The 20,661-nt window shown below is 37.8% G+C and overlaps 1 protein-coding gene across 4 annotated transcripts in view; it reads right to left on the reverse strand.

The window, feature by feature from the left end:
* MTMR2 (myotubularin related protein 2) overlaps positions 1 to 20,661 on the reverse strand; it is a 94,999-nt gene that overhangs the window by 53,967 nt on the left and 20,371 nt on the right. For 3 of the 4 annotated variants that reach the window (XM_033121242.1, XM_033121241.1, XM_033121243.1), the window contains one exon: positions 1,620 to 1,725. Coding sequence is in view for 1 of the 4 variants with exons in the window: in XM_033121241.1 (XP_032977132.1) it covers positions 1,620 to 1,725 (106 nt within the window). In the remaining 3 variants the exon portion in view is untranslated. Of the gene's footprint in view, positions 1 to 1,619; positions 1,726 to 4,273; positions 4,293 to 20,661 lie in introns of those variants that run through there. The other variant, XM_033121245.1, reaches the window with a different exon arrangement.

Genomic DNA, 20,661 nt, shown 5'->3' on the forward strand with positions numbered 1-20,661 from the left:
CATATGGTGTCCTGAGGAAATGAAGGAGTCTGCACGCAGAGACGCTGACAGTGAAGGCTCCCTGTCATCACTGTGCTATATGCACGTGTGCAATTCACACTGTGCAATTCACGTGTGCCCAGTTGAGGAGTTTCACTAAACTAACCTTCACAAGCATACATAAATAGTTTAAAATATTTCAGGAAAGAAACAGAAGGTAGAATATATTAATAATGTCAGCATAGGCAAAAAGCAAAAGTGACATTTCTCCCATTCCTAGTATGAGTTCTTTATCAGTCACAATATAAGGTTAAAAACAATTTAACTAATCAGATTAGTTTTTAACTAATCAGATCTGACCAGAAGTAGGACAAAAAAATTTCAAAATTATCAAAAGGCCTATAGGCCCTTAGTGGGTTTTTATTAATGTAAAGAATAAAGCAAAAGTTAGATACATATACAAAATATGTATTTTTAAATAGTAATAAGGAGAGGCAACAATGGGTTTATATTCACTATTATTAACAATGAACCCTGACCTAAATGTATGCTTCAAGATAATACCTAATGATATTCTGAACCCTTCATAATTAGCAAAACACATATCCAGATAAATCTTTACCATTTTTAGTGATGCTTAAAGTCATGCTATACCCAATCTAGTATTTTATAATACTTCACAAAAGGTAATGACAAATACTAGAAGCCTTTACAGATGTTGCTAACCTGTCTACTTACATGTATTTGTTGGATTATGTTTTAAAAATGAAACACACAAAAAAGATATTCTCAGTATATGCTCAACCATAAATAACTTCATTAATGAAAACAATGCTTTAATTAAAATTGTAAAAGTGTAACCACTGAGAAAGCAGCCACTTGATCAGAATAAAAAGATTCTGAGGTAAGGTTTAAGGGTTAGCACCACACATGAAATTAATTTTCTCCATCTTTCATAGACAAGCAATTGTAGAAAAGCAAATGAATCCAAAAATGTACCAATAGGATATTGCTGACGTGGTTAATTTCATAGCAACAAGACCTTTAATAGAGTAATACTTACAAACTATAATGAAATGTGTAGCAACTACAGCACAGTATTTAAGTGACTTAGCTCAGAACTTTACTGCATGAGCCAGAATACTAGCAATAGAATGTATGAGCTATGAGATCTTGGGCATGTTACTAATTTATGAGTTACTATCATCTGTAGAATGGTGATGATAATAGTCTCTACTTCACAGAATTGGTAGAAATATTACAAGAGATATTTCATTACAGCACTTAAAACAATGCTTGACACATGGTAAATACTTGATAAATGTTAGCTATTATTGGCCATCATTATGGGAGTAATCACGAAAATCTTTTATACCACAATGAAATTCATTAATTATCTTTTGGCAAGGAACTTAAAAGTTATCAAACTTACAGATGAATTACACATGTTTCTCTTACAAATTAATAACAATCCCAAATTTGTTTGCTTGTTCTGGGATATTTTATAAAAACTAAGCGCAGTCTTTGAGAATATTCCATCAATAGCTCCTGCTTACTTAGTTAAAGGTTATATTGATAGTGTTGGCCACCAATAGCTAACAGAAAATACTTCATCAGAACTTAGGAAACAGTATACATACCCTCAAATCAGGAGAAAAGTTGTCTGCAGAAGTTGAAATGGAATCCGATGATACAACAGAAGCTGATTTTGTATGCACTGAATTCTCTGAATGAGAAGTAGATGCACTACAAAATACAAAAGCATAGTATGTTTGAAAAATGGGGGCTTTAAAAAACAAATTTCAGACACTTTAATTATAACTCCATTATTTATTAAAACTTCCATTGTCAACTAGTCCTATCCTATTCAATCTCATCTCCAAATACTGATAAATCATCAACTCTCTATTCCTGCAGGGTAACGTAGTTTTATTATCCATGCTCCCTCTGGACAGACATCCCCAGAACTCATGAATACATTCCCGGCTAATTGCTTTTATCTAACTCATCCATTCATTCATCCAATGAACATTCATTGAGTGGTCCAGGGTGAAAAACCATTACACCAGACACTATGATTTAAGATAAAAATGACATAATCCTCATGTTCGTGAAGCTCACAAGTGTGTGGCAGGGACAGCAAAGTAAATAAATGGTGCAATGTAATAATGACTCTGAAGGAGGGGGGAAGAGAGGGGGAGGGAGGGAGAGAGAGACAGAGAGACAGAGAGAGAGAAACATGCACTACGGGAGAAAAGCAAAGGAAGCACCTAACTCCCCACCCAGAAAATTCAGAGAAAACTTCACAGAGGAGACGTCTCAATTGAGTTTGTCAGACTGGCTGACAAACAAGTAAAAGAATTCCAAAATCAAACAAACACAAAGCAATGCAAAGGTACAGAATTATCAAAGAGCACAGAACATTTGAGAAATTACAAATAGTTCAACAGGGCTGGAAGAACACAAGAGCAGACGATAAAGATGGAAAGATGTCTTTATACCTTGTACTTTTCCACCAAATCAAATTCTATACTTTAAACAAGCCTATCTTAAACATCCACTTCTTCCACCTCACTCTCTATTTACTTTTATTCTCTTAAATTTCTGTAGAACTTTTGATACCTGATCACATACTGCCTTTTATTGTTTATTGATCTCAAGTATATATTTTGTCTCACCAACTAAATTTTAAGTACCCCAAGAGGGAAGATTACGTCTTTATGTTCCACAAAATCTACTTCAGTGCCTGTGTATATTGTTAATGTGTATTATGTTAAATTCAAACACAGTGACAAAAAACAAAAAACAAAAAAACCCCACAGTGTCAATATAACTATGTCACAAACTGAATGATTCACATCATTTTCTTTTATCAGTAAATGATAGTTAAAATTAGTTAAGTTAAATCAATGGTGGAAAAATCTCAGACACTTTGAATTAAAGATTAAAATATATATTTTTCTAAAGCTTCATTCCCAATATATCAAGTCTTTCTCACACCAAACATAAAATTTTTTTCATTGGATTTTGATGAAATAATCCATCTGGATGTTGTGATACGTAAGAACATCTTCATTTTAAAATTTGTCCACCATAAACCTGCCGATAACAAAAACTATTATTTATACAATGTGAAAATCATTTCCACCAAAAGGAATTGCCAGTTCATTTTTGTTATTATTCAGCTTATTAAAGTATGATTGATAAATAAAAATTATATATAAGGTATACAACATGATATTTTGATGTATGTATACATTGTGAAATAATTACCACAATCCAGCCAATGAAAACATCCAACACCTTGCAGACTGTGTTTCCCCGAAAATAAGACCTACTCCGAAAATAAGCCCCAGTTAAGATCGTCAGCCAGACGGACGCATTTAGTACATTATGACAATGTTCCAGAGGAAGATGATATGACTGTATTTGAATAAATATAGATTGTTGTACATGAAAAAATAAGACATCCCCTGAAAATACGCCCTAATGTGTCTTTTGGAGCAAAAATTAATATAAGGCCTGGTCTTATTTTCGGGGAAACATGGTAGTCATCATGTGAGTGTGAGTGTGTGTGTGTGTGTGTGTGTGTGTGTGTGTGTGTGTGTGTTGAGAGAATTTGAGATCCACTCTCCTGGCGATTTCAAGTGTAGGATACAGCATTACTAACTATGGTCACCATGCTTTACCATACATTAATTAGGTCCCCAAAACTTACTCACTTTATATCTGAAAACTTGTCCCTTTTGATCAATATCTCCTCTTTTCTCCCTTATCAGATATATAGTTTGAAAATATATCCTCCCATTCTGAAGGGCACTTTTTCATTTTGTTGATTGTTTCCTCTGTTGTGAAAAAACTTTTTAGTTTGCTGTAATCCTGCTAGTTTATTTTGCTTTCGTTACCTATGCTAGTGGTATCAAACCCAAAAAACCATTCTCAAGACCAATGCCAAGATTTCCTACAGGAGTTTCACAGATTCAGGTCTTACATTTAAATGTTTAATCCATTTTGAGTTGATTTTTGCGTATGGTGTAACATAATGGTCCAATTTCATTCTTTTGCATGCAGATATTCTTTTACAAACACCATTTATTGAAGATCTATCTTCTCCCCACTGTGTATTTGTGGCACCCTGTTCAAAGATAAGTTGACCATATACGTGTGGTTTTATTTCTGGGCTCTATATTCTATTCCACTGGTCTATGGGTCTGTTTTTTTTCTGCCAATACCATACTGCTTTGATAACTATAGCTTTGTGATACAGTTTGAAGTTAGGAAGTATGATACTTACAGTCTTGTTCTTTGTGCTCAAGATTGCTTCAGCTATTTGGGTTTTTTTGTGGTTCCATACTGATTTTAGGATTATTTTTCTATCTGTAAAAAATGCCATTGAAATTTTCATAAAGAATGCACTGTATCTGTAGATGACTTTGGGTAGCATGGACATTTCAACAAGATTAATTCTTCCAATCCATTAACATGGGATAACTTTCCATTGATTGAGTCTTCCTTCAATTTCTTCCATGATTGTTTTATAATTTTCCTTGTAAAGGTCTTTAACCTCCTTGGTTGAATTTATTCCTAAATATTTCACTCTATTTGATGTGACTGCAATGGAATTATTTTCTTAATGTCTATTTTGGACACTTTATTGTTAGCATATAGAAATGCATTTTCTTCATCATAATTTCTTCATGTTGATTTTGTATCCTTCAAATTTCCTGAATTTATTAGTTTTAACAGCTTTTTGTTAGTCTTGAGAGTTTTCCATATATGATATCATGCCATCTACAAATGTTTTTACATATTTATACAATATGAAAATCATCTCTCCCAAAAGAAGTTCACTTAAGTGGATGAAAATGGTATTCCAGCGGGAACAATTAATATTTTTTCAAACGTAAACATCTCTTTATTTTATTAACTATTTCAAAGTATGACTGTGGTTGTTCTATGTTTATATCCAATAACCTATATTATACAAAAGGGCAGTCATAAAAAAAAAAACCTATTGTCTAGTTTTAGAATGTAAGGAAAGAGAAATTAAGAGGTGTAGAATGTTGTATTTCTTTCCCTTTTATTGTTGTAATATAAGGCCTGGTCTTATATTATGACTTCTTCTTATATTACCAACTTCTAATTAATTAAATGCTATCTGCGTTAAAATAACAAGTAAAACAAACTTTAGGAACCATACTTTGAAAGATACTGTTTGCTGCCTACTCCATACACACACACACACACACACACACACACACCTACCTATATATCTATATCTACGGATAGATAGATAGATAGATAATTGGTACCTCTTTCTTCCATGACTTTGATCAGGATAGTCTGTGTACAGCCCACGATAACATGCTTGCTTTTGGCTCCTTTGTGGCCAGAGAACCATGTGACACAATTTTGGTCAATGGGATGTAAAAGGAAGTCTGTTGATGGTTATGGAATCGTTTCTTAATAAAGGGGAGCAGAAAGAGCTGGGTAGCCCTAAACCTTTCCCACTTTCTTTTGCCTGGAACAAGAATATAAAACTTAGAAATACTGCAGCCATCGTGTAAGCATGACCACCATGCTGGCTTGCTCAGGACAGGGAGCCAAACACTGGGCAGAACACAAAGTCCTCATATCACTGAACAGCCAAATCCACACCAACAACTGCACTAAGGAAATTTTTGTTACGTAAAAATAAATGGAGTTCAATTTTTAAAATCACTGTAATGGAGTTTTATATTCTGTGTAACCAGACACAATTCTAAGTGATATGGCAATTAATACCTCATAAAGTATATTTTGGGCAAGTTCAAATGAGTAATACTACTTTTTATGCATGTGACCTTCTGGGAAAACAGATAAAACTCTTAAAGGCAATAAAAGACAATTTGGAATTAAGAGAGAGTAGTATATTACTTAGAAAAAAAAAATATTGACAGAATATTACAGCAAGTACGACTAAACCAAGTAGTTCTTTAGAGCCAAAGTAAATAAATCTAAGAAAAATAAAATAAACAAAACCAAGTTCTGCAACTAATACTTTGCAATCTCAAATTCAAAGAATCAGTCTTACAAATAAAAGTGTGGCAAACCGCCTTTAATTACTGTCTTCTCTTTTCACTCATGCATAAACACGGGCAGATACGGTGATTCACAACGTTGTATTTGAAGAAGCACTAATGTGTACTTCAATATAACCAGTTTACAAAAGGTTTTAAACTCCAGGCAAGCAATGAGAGGCTAGAAGGAACAGGGTCAGGGTTATATCATAGTACTGTGCTTGTGATTATGGCAGGCAGACACACACACACACACACACACACACACACACACACACACACACATATCGAGAGCTCTCCTGGTATAAACATGAAGTGCTGCCCTTCGTGGCTACTCACACTGACGGTGGGCATGGACATCTAGAATGCAGAGCTCTATTTTCAGTAGTTATTTTTTCTTCTGTCATACGGGCTCTTTACATGTTTCTGATCGCCATGGGCTGCTGGTGCAATAAATCTAATTTCCAGTGCTCTTTTCCATTTCTCCCTTGCTCATCTTGAGATCAAGCTCTCTCTGTTTACCTTTCATGAAGTGTTCCACAAACAAGTTCTGTATTTCCGTGAATTCATACTTTTGTTCATGCCATTCCAAAACAGAATGCCCCTTTACCCCAATCTATTAATTAAAATCCTACCTACTCTTTAAGACCCAGTTAAAAAGAAGCCTTTCAGCTAGAAGTAAACTCAGCTTCCTCTGCACTTTCACCGACTTCTGTCTATACTCTGCAATTGCACTTTCCACTTTCCACATTAGACTAGAGCTTTTTAATTACATGGCCACCTCCTTTTTAAATTATAAACTGCCAGATAATAAGACTCTTGTGATCGGCAAGACATTTGAACTCGGAGCAGACTGCAGTCTGCTAACTTCATTAGGTAACCAATACCACTTCGGCCCTCAGTGTTCCTAGAACCATAAACTTCACCAAGTCAATGCGACCGTTCCTGTTATCCTTGTTTTCCTGAGCCATTCTCCAAAAATGCCAGACCTTCTAATCTGACTATGCGTTTCCTCCATCCATGTTCCCTGTCCAAGTCTTCCTCCAGCTATTAACTCCTCCTAACCTGTGTACTGGAATCTTCATTCCATGGTGAATAGACTCCCTCACGTCTTCAACAGGATTCTCCCCTCCACCTCTTCGCCTCAACTGACACTTTCTTCCAGGAATTCACTTCCCTAGAGAGAAGGAATTCACTCTTTCTATCAAAGCCCAAAGAGGACACCAGCATTTCCCCAGCTCCTCTCTAATGCTTGTACACTAGTATTACTTTTCCGTCTTCATATATGAAAGCCTTCTAGCTGAGATTCATGACATTTGGGTACACAGCCTCCCTGTTACTGTCTGTCATGCACTTACCTTTAATTACTCCTCCTCACTCACTAAGGACTTTTCCAACTGGCTCACTTTCTTCCCCAAAGCTTCTTTCTACTGCAACGCTGTCATCATCAAGGGAATTTATATGTCCATAACGATCAACATGCAGCAATCTACCTCAAAATTCCTCAATTCCTATATACCTCATCCATATTCCCACATTAGCAAGGTGCTTCTGTCGTCATACCCTGGATTTTATTGTTTCTGGGAACGACTCACCCTCTGTACTTTTAAACTCAAAGAAACCAATGTCTGACCACACGTTATCCTTTCCAAACATCTCACTTTCTTAATTTACCTTTCATCTAATCTTCAACCTAGCAGAGACAAGTCATCCTTCAACCCCTCACTTTACAGTCACACTTTGTTGCTCTCCTCTTCCGCCTTCACTTCCTTTCCTACCTAACCTGGAATATATAGTGTAATACTTTATACTTTCTTGGTAAAACTTCAGTGTACTTATATCCTTATCCACTGGCCACCACTACCCAGCGAGTCCTAAATTTGGATCAATATAACTATTCACCTTCTCCTCTGCTAAACCTTGGCTACTAATGAAGGAAATCTTCACACAGGGGCCACTTAAGACTCATGGTTAGAAACACCAGTGAAGCCCAAGGCAGTGCTCAGCAAGCCCATCACATCCCATCAAAAGTCCTGTAGAGTCTACTTCCCTCTAATCTCTTGAATGCATCGCTTTTTCTATCCTAATTTTTACTGTCTGAACACCTCTTCCCTGGACTACCGCAAATCACCTGTCTCCTTTCTCCTACTCATCCAAGTATCATCCCAAACCAACACCAAAGTGAGTGTTCAAAAACAGATCTGATCACATCATTCCCCTGCTTAAATCTGTAGGCAATGATTCCTCATTGCCTACAGAATCGAGCCAAAACACCTTAACATAACACTTGACGTCTTCCACGATCTGGCTCTTGTTCTACATAACTGGCTGTAGCTCTTACTCATCTGAAGCCATTGGAAGGCCTTGCAGATTCCCTCTAGCATTTCATGCCTCTGTCCTATGCTACCCCTGCTGATTCTGTCTGTAATATCTTCCATGCACTTCCATGCCCTCTGCCACTACCCATCTAATAGGTGTGACTCCTTCTTCCTTTACTGTACACTTTCTGTATTTCTGTCACAATACCTTAACACTTTATTGTATTTATTCATCTACAAGCTCCGCCTCTGTTTGTCTTATTGTATACTATTTCAAGATTATTTATCACAGATCATATTCCCACCTTGCTCTCAATAAAACATGTTGAGTGTCTAAAAAAGAATAGCAACTGAGTGTCAATTATTGCGCACATATTATCCTCCAAGTCAGATTAGCTGCACAAATAAAATTATAATGGCAAAGCTGCTATTTCACCTCTCATTAATACTACTTTCAGCTGTGACATACAACAAGTGGGAATACAAATGTCCCAAAGTGACTGTAACCAAAGATTTACTGAAAGGAAGAAAACATCAAGGACTACAATTAAAAACCTGTATTTACAAAATAAGAAATTATGTCTTGGACCGTATTATCTTAACCAAGTATTATAAAAATGAATATTAGTCCCAGTATAGAAGCATTTGTGTTGTCAGTGTGACACCATTTAAAATTTAAGTCTGCCATTGCTATGAATTAAATGGTGCCCCCCGCCTCCCAAAAAAATGTTACGTTGAAGCTCTAATCCCCAATGTGATAGTAACTGGAGACAGGGCTTTTAGGAGGTAACTATGGTTAAATGAGGTCAAAAGCGTGGGGGCCTAATCTGATAAGATTAGCGGCTTTGTAAGAAGAGGAAGAGACAGAGAAGGCCGGCATGCACTGAGGAAAGGCCCGTGAGGACATAGTGAGGACATAGTGAGACGGCGGCCACCTGCAAGCCCGCCAAAGACAGCCCTCAGCCGGCACCACATCAGCCGGCACCTTGATCCTGGACTTCCCAGCCTCCAGAACTGTGAGAAATAAACTTCTCTTGTCACCCATTCTATAGGAATTTGGAAGCAAACCTGAGCTGACTAATAGTCTTAGAAGATGAACATCATCAAAGGAGTTTCTCTTGGTTTAGAAGTGAAAGATTTCCAATTTGAAATTGACATTTTAAAATTATTTTCTTTCTATACAAAAAAGACTTGAAACTTCTAAAAAATATATTAAGAAGGACAGGAAAGTCCCACTGGAAGAGGAGACCTAATTATGTCATCAATAACAACCTTTCTCTGTTTCAACACGCAGTTAACATAAAAAGCTATTATTGAGAAATTTTATATTCTTTACACTGTCTGGTGTGGATTTTATACTCACAGCCTATCCCAGCTCCGACTAGCCACATTTCAGTGCTCAACAATCATACGTGTCTAATGGCTCATTATTAGACAGCACAAATACAGAAGAACAAGTGAAACCACAAAGAACCAATCCAGAATGCTGGATGGTCTATCGGAAAAGTCTGCAAACAGACGATGACATGAAAAGTAAAAGTGGAGGAAAGTGCTCTAAATTAAGAGGCTTAAGAGACATAACTATATATAATATATGACTTCGAATCCTGATTTTTTAAAAAAATCAACTGTACGGAGATTTTTTTTGGTTTTTTGAGAAGTGGGGGAATTTGATATGAATGAGAATTAAATAACAAAAAAGAACTGTACCTAATTTTATCAGATGTGATTATGTGAAGAAACATCCGTATTTTTTTGAAATGTGCAATGAAGTATGTAGGAATGAAAGGATATGATTTGCTTCAAAATAGTTCATCAAAAACAGGAAAAAAAGATAAAGAAAGTGTGACAAATTCTTGGTAACCGATGAATCTGGGTACTGGGTAATCAGAGGTTTATTGTACACTTCTTTCTTGGATGCACTTGAAAATTTGTTTAAAAAACTAAAAATATAATAATAGAATCTAGAAAGAAGAAAACAAATACTACTAGTAATTTTAAGAACCCTCCCTGCATTCATTTGAACTCAGCTACCAAGGTTTGACAAGCAGCAGTCTTAAAAGCAATGGCACAGGATGGAAATATCACTGGACTAAAATACAAGTGGCCTGGGTTATAGTTCTGACATCATCAAATAAATGTGTGGCCCTGAGTTTTTCTATCAATTTCTTGAGAACAGCTTTAAGAGATCTAGAAAGAGGGGGCAAACCGGACGGCTCAGTTGATTAGGAAACGAGCTCTGAACAACAGGGTTGCTGGTTCAATTCCCATATGGGCCAGTGAGCTGCACCTTCCACAAATAGATTGAAGACAGCGAACTGCCTCTGAGCTCCCAGAGGGGCGGCCGGATGGCTCAGCTGGTTAAAGCACGACCTCTGAACAACAAGGTTGCCGGTTCAATTCCCGCATGGGATGGTGGGCTGTGCGCCTGCAACTAAAGATTGAAAACGGCGACTGGACTTGGAGCTGAGCTGTGCCCTCCACAACTAGATTTAGATTGAAGGACAACGACTTCAGGGTGACGGGCCCTGGAGAAACATGCTGTTCCCCAATATTCCTCAATAAAAAAATTTAAAGAAAGAAATCTAGAAAGAGATATTGAGTAAACTTGCCCAAGGTCACGCAACCAGCAGTGACAGAGCCAGAGCCTGCATTATCCAGATCCAGTTTGTAAAAAAATAAATACTACATAAATAACCTTTCTCTAAGAAAACTGTGAGTAGAAACTAACATTCAGTCTATTTTTGTTTTCCTCAGAACTGCATTTCCCAAAACTGTTTACCCCAACTTGATAGACATTCTAATTGCACAAAGTAATTTCCATGAAAAAAATTTTAAATTTTCCTTTCTCCCTCCCTTTCTTTCTTTCATATTAAACATAATGTTTCTTTCCCATTTTCACTGGCTCCCCCCTGCTCCGACCTTAGCATAGCCTCAGTCACTGCATGCTCTGCTCCCTGCCTCCTTCTCCAACTTCCTCTTTGCATCTCTCTCTCCTCAGTCAAATCACACCGGTCTTCTAGGAGATCCTTAAATAAGCTGGCCCCTCTGCAGGGAGCCTGGCTCTGCCAAACTTCTTAAATTCTCAACTGAAACATCAGCTTTTTCAGGAAGTGTGACCGGATGCTCCAGACCAGTTTCTCTAGTAGTTGCTCTCACAGCACATTCCGCTTTTCATTCTTTCCACTTACTAAAGTCTGTTCTTACATCTCTTTGCAATCGTTTCATTAATGTCTATGTCCCTTAAGACTACAAACTTTAAGAAGGAAGAAACCATTGTCAATTGTGCTCACCATTCTATTCCCAGGGCCTAGCATGGAAATGTTTATTGAATTAATTAATGAGTGAAAGGATGAATGATCAAAAGATGGATTATTCTAATCAAATTCATCAGAGGCTACAACTAGAACATCCAAGACAAAATGAAAAAGAAACTCAGGAGAGGGGGAGTGGCAGAACGAGAGTAAGGGATGATATACAGAAAGTCTTACTTTCCTTCTTGAGTTACTGTGTATACATTATTTTACATACCATATATAGTATCCCATTTTCATTTAAAGAGTTCTTATCACACTGCTAAAAACATTTCTTTAAAGAGACTATGTCTTGAGTGAATGACAAATAATCCTTAAACGATTGGTTGGAATCTGTTATTTCCATTGGAATGGTTAAAGAAACAGTAGTTGGGAATCGAAAAACCAGGTTTTTAGTCCTGTCTAGTTACTAACAGCAGTATCCTGGGCCAAGTGACTTAATCCCCACGGGCCATTACAGCTTCATTACCTGGGAAAAGTAACAATTACACTATTTTAGTGGTTAAGTTTTTGGTGGTCATATACCTACTTGAGAATCTTAGGACCGCTATTCCCTGAATTGCCTTCAATGTCAGGGGCTTTAAGGTTAAGAGCCCTGCCCTTTTAGTTCTCATGCGGTCCAGGGCTTCTGCAACGAGTGTTCCACCGTCTGTGATACTCATACAGTACCTACATAAACAGTGAAAAATTAAATTAACTGTCCAAAAAGTATATGTGTATGTATTTGTGTTTATATACTTTCTAATTAGATAATCACAACTTTAGTCTTGAATATGAAGACTCAAAGACTAAATAGAAATATTCCAATATTGTGTTTCTTACAATAAAGTCTTTAAGAGAATATATGTGCACAATAGAGTCAAAGGGAAATTAAATCCAATAGCTACACTTATTTCAGGAGCTCTGGACTATCACTGTGAAAATACAACACCCCTGCTTATAGATAAATATAAACGACATCCTATCAAAAAATATAAGCCACAATTTCTTTAAATATTTTCACTGTTTTCATAGTAAGTGATTTTACCGGAAACTACATCCATCTTTTAAAATACATTTGAAAAATATTCTAATTTAGCTAAATAATGATTCTATTTCAAATGTCTTACATTTCAGAACATACCTCTAATAATTAAGGGGTGAGACCACTCCCCTAGAAAACTACACATGGCTGGCTCAGTAACTCTTCTCTCTAAATAATTTCATCAGATTGAACTGGAACATAGGAATATAAACCCAGCTGACTCGTGAACATGAATGACCCTTGCCCGTGCCCGACAGGGTTGTTTACAAGGCTTCGTAGTCTATGATTTGCACACTTACTCTAACCTTGTGACCTCAGTACACTGGAACTCATTATTAGCTTCAGTGGCCTGACTCATTTGGAGTACTTCTCCTCTGCCAAGGTGAAAAACGAAAACACATGACTTGGCGTAAACTTGGCACTTGCATTTCAGACAGCACACTCATTTTTCTTTCAAACACTACATGTGGTTTTCCTTCACAAGGCTCTTTCCAAATCTGCAGGCCATGTTCCATTTCTTAAGAGTTTAGCCATCTTCCACCTCACAGCAAATTGTCTATCCTCACTGGCTCCATTTCCTCAGTACCCACTCGCTGCTTCATCCCTCGCAATCTGGCTTCTGCTTCTATCAATCTCCTGAAATGGCTCTTTCTATAATTACTAACGACCTGATTGTAAAGAGAAATAACGGTCTTTTCTCAGCTGTAATACTATCAATTGCCATCTCCCTTCACTAGCATATTATTTCAGTTACCCCATGATCTCAGTTTAATTTAATTAATACTCTTGAAAACCTACTATATGCAAGTTCTAGGAACTCCTAGAGAAACAGGGATAAATAATTAACACAGGATTGCTGCCTCTAGTGAGCGTTCACTCTTACATACTTAACAGAATACATGAAAAACACAGCACAATGTAGAATATTAAAAATGAATGACAGAAAAATAAAGTTTTGAAAATTGAAAAGTTCATATACAGCTTTAATTTACAGGCTTAAGAAAGATTTTGAGAAAGAGATGATGATAGAGGTTCGCCAGAATATAGAAGAGGTTCAATACCTTCCCAACAATTTCGCTAAGCAAATGAACAGCATGGGGAAAAAAAAGTGGAAAATTCAGGGCATATTAAAGCTATTGCAACAGGTATACCATTTTGGTTGAAGTACAGGGTACTTTTAACAGACAATCAGAAGTACTCAAAGTTTCTGTGCTTTAGGAAGATTATTTTAACAATAGGTCAAAGAATGCAGGATAAAAGCAAGAAATCTGTTAAGAAACTATTAGATCACCTCCTCAAATCAGTAGTAGTAAGGGCTTAAACTTGCAGTAACAATGAAATAGGAGTGGATGCAAGGGACACTGGAGATTCAATCAATAGAAGTTGGCAACTGGCTTGATATGATAAGAAAGGGAAAGCAGGGACAAAGCATGATATGATCCCAAGTCTTGCTGCCTGAGAAACCTGTGTGCCAAATCAGAGAGCAACAAAGGAAAGTAGGTTCTATCTTGGAATTTTTAAGACTGAGGTGGCATCAAGGCATTCACAGGGAAACGTGCAGCACCCCATGCACTAGCAGGCCAAAGGATTTTAGATTTTACTTGATCATTCATTCGTTGGTTCGTTCATTCATTCATTCACTCAAGCAATGCTGATTCGCTGCTTACTCTGTGTCAGATGAGTGGTACTGTGAACATACATGTGATACAGCAACATTCAATCTGTTCCCAAATTACAGCCTCATGGGAGAGGCCGACTCCTATTTAACTGTCTACAAATCTGACTGTGATGGAACGCTATGCGTGGTTTAAAAACTACTATAGGAGGACAGAAGAGGAAAAGATTGGATGTGACTGGGAAAGATTGGATTCATACTTATCCAAATTATGCTGCTGGATTCAGACTTGAAAGAGGTGTTATTTTTGATGGACAAGGGCCTATTAGTAGGAGTTCAAGGTACAGTGGAAGAGCGAAAACATTCCAGACAGAGAAGAGCGTAAGTAGACTATTTGGGGAAACCAGTATGACTGGGCTTTGTGGATCACAGCAGGGGTGGAGGAAAGAAAGGCTGATCTATGTTCTATGAAGAAACCTGGGTACCATGATAAGAGTTTAGATTATATTCTGTAGGCAACAGGAAGCCATCAAACATTTCTGAGCAGAAGTGTCATATATTCTGCTGGAGTTACAGAGAATCGATTGGGGGAAAAATTCCAGAGGAATTTAGATTAGTTAATAGGTTATTGCATTAGGTCACTTAACCGACAATTGAAATAGGCCACATAATGACAAAGATAGGAAATACAGAAGAAAACAAGTTTGAACGGGCCTGTTGAAATAGGCAATAGATTTTACTATTGTTGAATTTGAGGTTCCTGCAAAATATCCAAGTGGATGGATGTGTTCATCAAGTAAGTAGATAGAAATACAAAACTTTACCAGTTTTGACATTCCCTGGAGAGCTTATAGCTGGGTGACAGCTAAATCTCTAAGACTGAATCATGCAGCCCCGGAACAGGATAAAGCAAGAAGAGAAGTGAGATTTACTGCATGGAACTATATTCATTTTCATAAAATAGAGACTGGAGGTAGACGTGTAGTAAAAAATGGTCAGAAGAAGGAAAAATCATGAGCAACATTTAGTGAAAGCCAAGAAAAACGTTTCAAAATAGGTAGCCAACAGTATGTAATGCTACAGAGCAGTCAAGGGAAATAAGAGAAAAATCTAATGGATTTATTGATAAGATGTTAAACCAATTATTATATCAACACAGTCTCTATCATGTTTTACAAACAGTGATCTGATGTGAATGAAAAAAACCTGAGGTAATGAGGCACAGACTGCATTAGCCTCTTGCTGCTCTCAGTATATTTATCTTCATCCAAACCCACTCTTTATTCCTGTCTTAGATAACAGCATGTCCTTCTCAGGTTCAAGGTCAGCCCTTCCTCTTGTGCTCTTCATCCTGTACCATCCAGTGTCCTCTGGGAGGGTGTGTGTGTGTGTGTACACTGGACATTTAGGAGGAATTCAGCGTGAGTTGCTGATCTATGTCAGAATCATTAATAACACATATTGAAATCTACCTTCAATTATAATTACTATATTGATACTGTTTTCTGGATGTCATTAATGACCTCAGGAACAAACCCAGGGTTCTTTTCTCTCAGTTCTTGCCCTCCTTAGCCTCTCTGCAATGTTTGATACTACTCTCACTGCCTCCTTCTTGGGATTCTTTTCTCTCTAAACTTCCACTGTCATTAAAATTGACTGGTTTTCTTTATACTTTCTCCTTCTCTAGTTTTCTTCCAGTTGCCCTCTAAATATAGATTCTCTTAAAAGCTCTGTTCTCTGTACTCAGTCTCTCTCCCTGAAACTCAGTCTCTCTGTACTTAGTATTTAGTCTCTCTCCCACAGCTTCAGCTATCACTTCTGGGCAAATGATTTTCAAACATATCTTTAATCTTCTCAGTCCCAAGTAGTCACAAATACTTGCCAGTACGGTAGTACCATCTGGTCCCACCTTCTCTCTCCAGCCCTACTTCTCCCTCTGATCCTGCTTGACCATAGCCCACACCTTATAATGCCACTAAGCTGTATGGTAAGTAACTAGAATTACACCAAGTAATATTTCTAAATTGTTCCTTTCAAATGCAAGTATAGGCATTAGTTATCCAACTACCGTGAGAGCCAGCCAGTGAATTATAGATTACATAATTCACTTAGAAGTCAAAGACTTCTGAGATCATTCTAGTGAAGCTCCCTCATTTACAAATAAAGTACAGCCCAGAGAAATGAAGTGAATGGTGTGAAACAGAATATCAAATTAGTGGTAGAGCCAGCTAGAGAAGCAGGTCCCTTCTGACTAAATCACACTGCTGCTGACAGGGAGTAAAGAACCAAAAGGAGAAATACCCTCAGGCTGCTTATCGTCTAAGTGGGGAGTTGAATCGCACGCATGTGCGCGCCTGTACCTACACACACACCAGTATTTCTATCGCATAAACTCACTGAATGCGTATCAAGCTCAGTTGAGAACAATTAGGGAACAGTCCCTGGAGAAGATGAAGCTGCACTGGATTTAGACGCGTGGTAAGGATAGGATTACCAGCAAGCAGTACATTTAGGCTTGTTTCCTATAATTTTAAAAAAGTTTCTGGACAACGAACACAAAGAATACATTCTATATGAGAAGACTGGATTGTTAATTAAATCCCCCACTTAGAATTCGGTATGAATCCACGTGACATTGTAGGATCTGTAAGTAAATGAAGATAAGGCTCTCATAACAATCTGATACTTCATAGAATGTTACTGTTCCTTGACTCCTCATCTATTTCACTGTTTAAACCTACTTCATTTTCTTTTACTCCACTCCTCATAGCCATGTGACCTTGGGTAGGATGCTCTACCTCTCTGAGTCTCAGTTTCTTTATGTATAAAACGGAGATGGTAAGAGCTACCTCATATAAATGGTCATTTATTCCACTCCTTGTTTTCCAGTCCAGACCACTCATTCCCTCCCAGCACCCAGCCTCCAACAGCAGAAGAAAGGACATCAGAATCCACGTGCTCTGGAGGAGTGTGACTGTCCCTCCATCTCTCCCCGACACCCCCCCGCCAACACCACTGGCAAAAGTGAAGAGGAAACCCCGAAACTGTGACCCCTAAACTCCCCTCACCTCCCCCTCAACGCTCACAGTCTCACCACACTCCAACTTAAAAACTGTAAGGACTAACTTCATTATACCCTTTCTCTCTCTTTTCAACAGTTCCCAGAAGAAGTCAGAACTACCAGATGCTAACCCCTCTTCTGATCCCATCTGATATCCACCATCCCCCACCCCCAAACTACTGTGCTTCTGGATTTCAAGGTCATCATCAGCAAAATTTCCTCTACTCTCTCGTCTCTTAAATGGTCTCTTTACCTTTTTCTCTAACTAAAGCTTGGTTTTTCCCCGAAGACACTGCTCTCCCTACAGGTCTTTCAAATGGAAAAATAAGCCCTCATTTTCTCTCATCTACCCCTCTCCAACCACTGAGTCTGGAAAGTGGACCTTGTTCCTCATTACAGCTCTTCAGATATTCTTGCTTTTTGGTTCTAAAAACTCCAAGCATTCAATCTCATGTCATCAAACTATACTACCTACTACCCCTCCTTAATCTCTAAGTCTCTCTCCCTCATTCTTTGAAGAATTTGCTTCAGGTTCGCCATCATCCTTTCTAATATTAATACAACTGCCAGAATGCTTAATGATTTCAATATCCATATAAATCAGCAGCCAACATCCTGGCCGCTCAGCTGCTCAGCTCCTTGACCTCCTCGGCTCCAATGACCTTGTCCTCTGCTCTACCTCAGATCATGACCATCTCCTAAACACTGGCATTACCAATGAACTGTAAGCTCTCCTTAATTTACATTTCAAACATTCTGCTGTCTGACTACCAACTCATTCTCGTTAGTACCAGCCAACATCTTTAATTGTTCAATCCCACCAAGATCTCCAAGGTTCTACTACCTTTCATTGTCTCTCACTATTTTACATCCTCACTTCTCTCTTTCCCCAACTTATTAAACCCCATGGCCTAGCATTACAATCAGTCCCTTGCCCTTGCTTGCCTCATCATACTTACCTGGCAACACCGAAATGCTAGTTAAAGCCAGCTCTGCCCGCTCCAGACCCACATCGGCATAGTTGAATAGTCTTGAGAAAAACACATCCATATGGCCTAGACTTATTTTGAATTCATGATCACTTACTTCAACTAGGCCCTTAACACTGCCAGCAATCACACCACATTTCCCTCGTTCATATACTTTTCCATTCTCCTAGAAATCCTCCTCACTCCCATTTAAAGCCAGCTCTTCCACTAAACTTCATCTCTTCTCATCTACACAAGAAAATCTCTCCAGCAGTTCTTCCCTACATCATAAAATTTTCCCTCTCTACTCTATCATTCCAACCAACATCGAAACATGCTATTATTTCTCTCAATTTAATCTCTCCAAATACCACCTCATTTCTCTGAGCTTATTTATATAACCAAACCCTTTGAAAGAGATGTCTGTGCTCACTGCTTCCAATTCTTCACCTCTCATTCTCTCTTGAACCCACTTCTATCAGACCAGCAAAAATGCTTTTATCAAGGTCATTAAGAACTTCCATTTTGCTAAACTTGATTGTCAACACTTAGTCCTCATCTGTGAGCAGCATTTGACATAGTTCCTCTCTGAAACACTTCTTACACCTGGCTTCCAGAACCCTATACTCTTAGGGGAACCTCACTAGGCACTAGCCACTCTTTCTCTCAGGTCTCCTGTAATGATTGCTTCTCATCTTCTTAACATCGTAACATTGGAGCACCCCTGAATTCTCTAGCCTTGAACCTCTTATCTTCATTATGTATACCTCCCCTCCTTAACAATCTCAGCTGGAACATCTTTAACTTGATGAACCCAAATTTACAGCACGATCCCAGACTTCTTTCTTGAATTCCAGATTCCAATAATTGATTTATTTAACACCCCCAGGTGGATGTCTAATATGCCTAAACCAAACTCCTGCTCTGCTTCCTGAAACCAGCTCTAACATCTTAGTAAATGGTAATGCTAGCCTTCTAAACTTTCTTGGGCCAAACACTTTGGAGTCATCTTTGAAGCTTCTATTACACAACACGTTTGATCAGTCAGAAACCCTGTTGGCTGCAACTATAAAACATGTCCCGTATCCAACCACTGCGCTCTACCTCTTCAGCCACAAATACAATCTCCCTCCTGGATGATTCCAATTGCTTATAAACCAATCTCTATGTGTCTGCATCCCAGTCTGTTCTTTACACAGCAGCCAGTCATCCTTTTCAAACATCTGATGTAGTCACTCGTCTGCAAAAAACCTTCCATTACCTTCCCATCTCACACAGAATAAAAGCCAACGTCCTTAAAATGGCCTAAAATGGCCTGCCTCCCTGATCTCACCTTCCATTCTCCCTTTTGCTCCCTTAAACCACACAGGACTCCTCCCGGTGCCTCAAACACACCAGACAAGTTTCCACTTCAAGAACTATTTTATACCGTTGGTTTTCTATATCTGTAACTCTCTTCTCACAAATATTTCCCTGTTTTCCCTTCACTTCCTCCAGCTTCTTTGCTCAAACTTTGCCTTCTGAGTGAGAATTTCCCTGGCCATTTTATTTAAAATTGCCAACCACTCCAAACCCATTCTCTAGTCACTCCCTCCCTTATTTTTCCTAGAGTATTTATTTCCATCTGACATACTTTTCGTTTTACTTGTTTATTTTCTGACTCCTCCATTTAGTGAATACTTACTGAGTGCTTACCATATGCCAGAAACAGTTCACATAGTTATAAAAAATTAAATAACAAAATCAGAGTTTAGCACATTCCCTGACAAACAGAAACACCAAAACAATGTAAACAACTCTAACAACTTGATCCTTAAAGAACCAAGGAGCTAAATCATCCATAATCAGATCATCTCTGCCAGAGAAAATTTATACAATTTATTTAAAACAAGACAAGCAAACAAAATAATCTGTAGAAAAAGAAATTTCGTATTTCCCCTCTAGCAACCAGTTCTAATTATTAAAGCATTGTTAGAAACACAGATCCTGTTTTCATGGTAAATGCTGTGTATTATTTTATTTCATGACCAAAAAAGGTTCTCTACATTTAAGCATTAAGAGTGGACTGTTATATACAACCATACTAAAAGCATCTTGACAAAACAATGCAATGGACACTCTGGCAAATGCTAACACGTAGATAAACTACTCTCCCACTCCAACCAGGACATGTAAGTTTAAGCTACGAGAAGAGAAAGAAAAATTAGGTCTCATAAATCATGGAAAGTCATTTAGCATCAATTTTATATTACAAAGTGAGGATAAAAACACTTGCTCTTATTATCTCACTGGGCAGTTATAAAGACCAAGTGAAAACAATATG

The sequence above is a fragment of the Rhinolophus ferrumequinum genome, chromosome 11 (genome assembly GCF_004115265.2).
Source record: "Rhinolophus ferrumequinum isolate MPI-CBG mRhiFer1 chromosome 11, mRhiFer1_v1.p, whole genome shotgun sequence".
NCBI lineage: Eukaryota > Metazoa > Chordata > Mammalia > Chiroptera > Rhinolophidae > Rhinolophus > Rhinolophus ferrumequinum.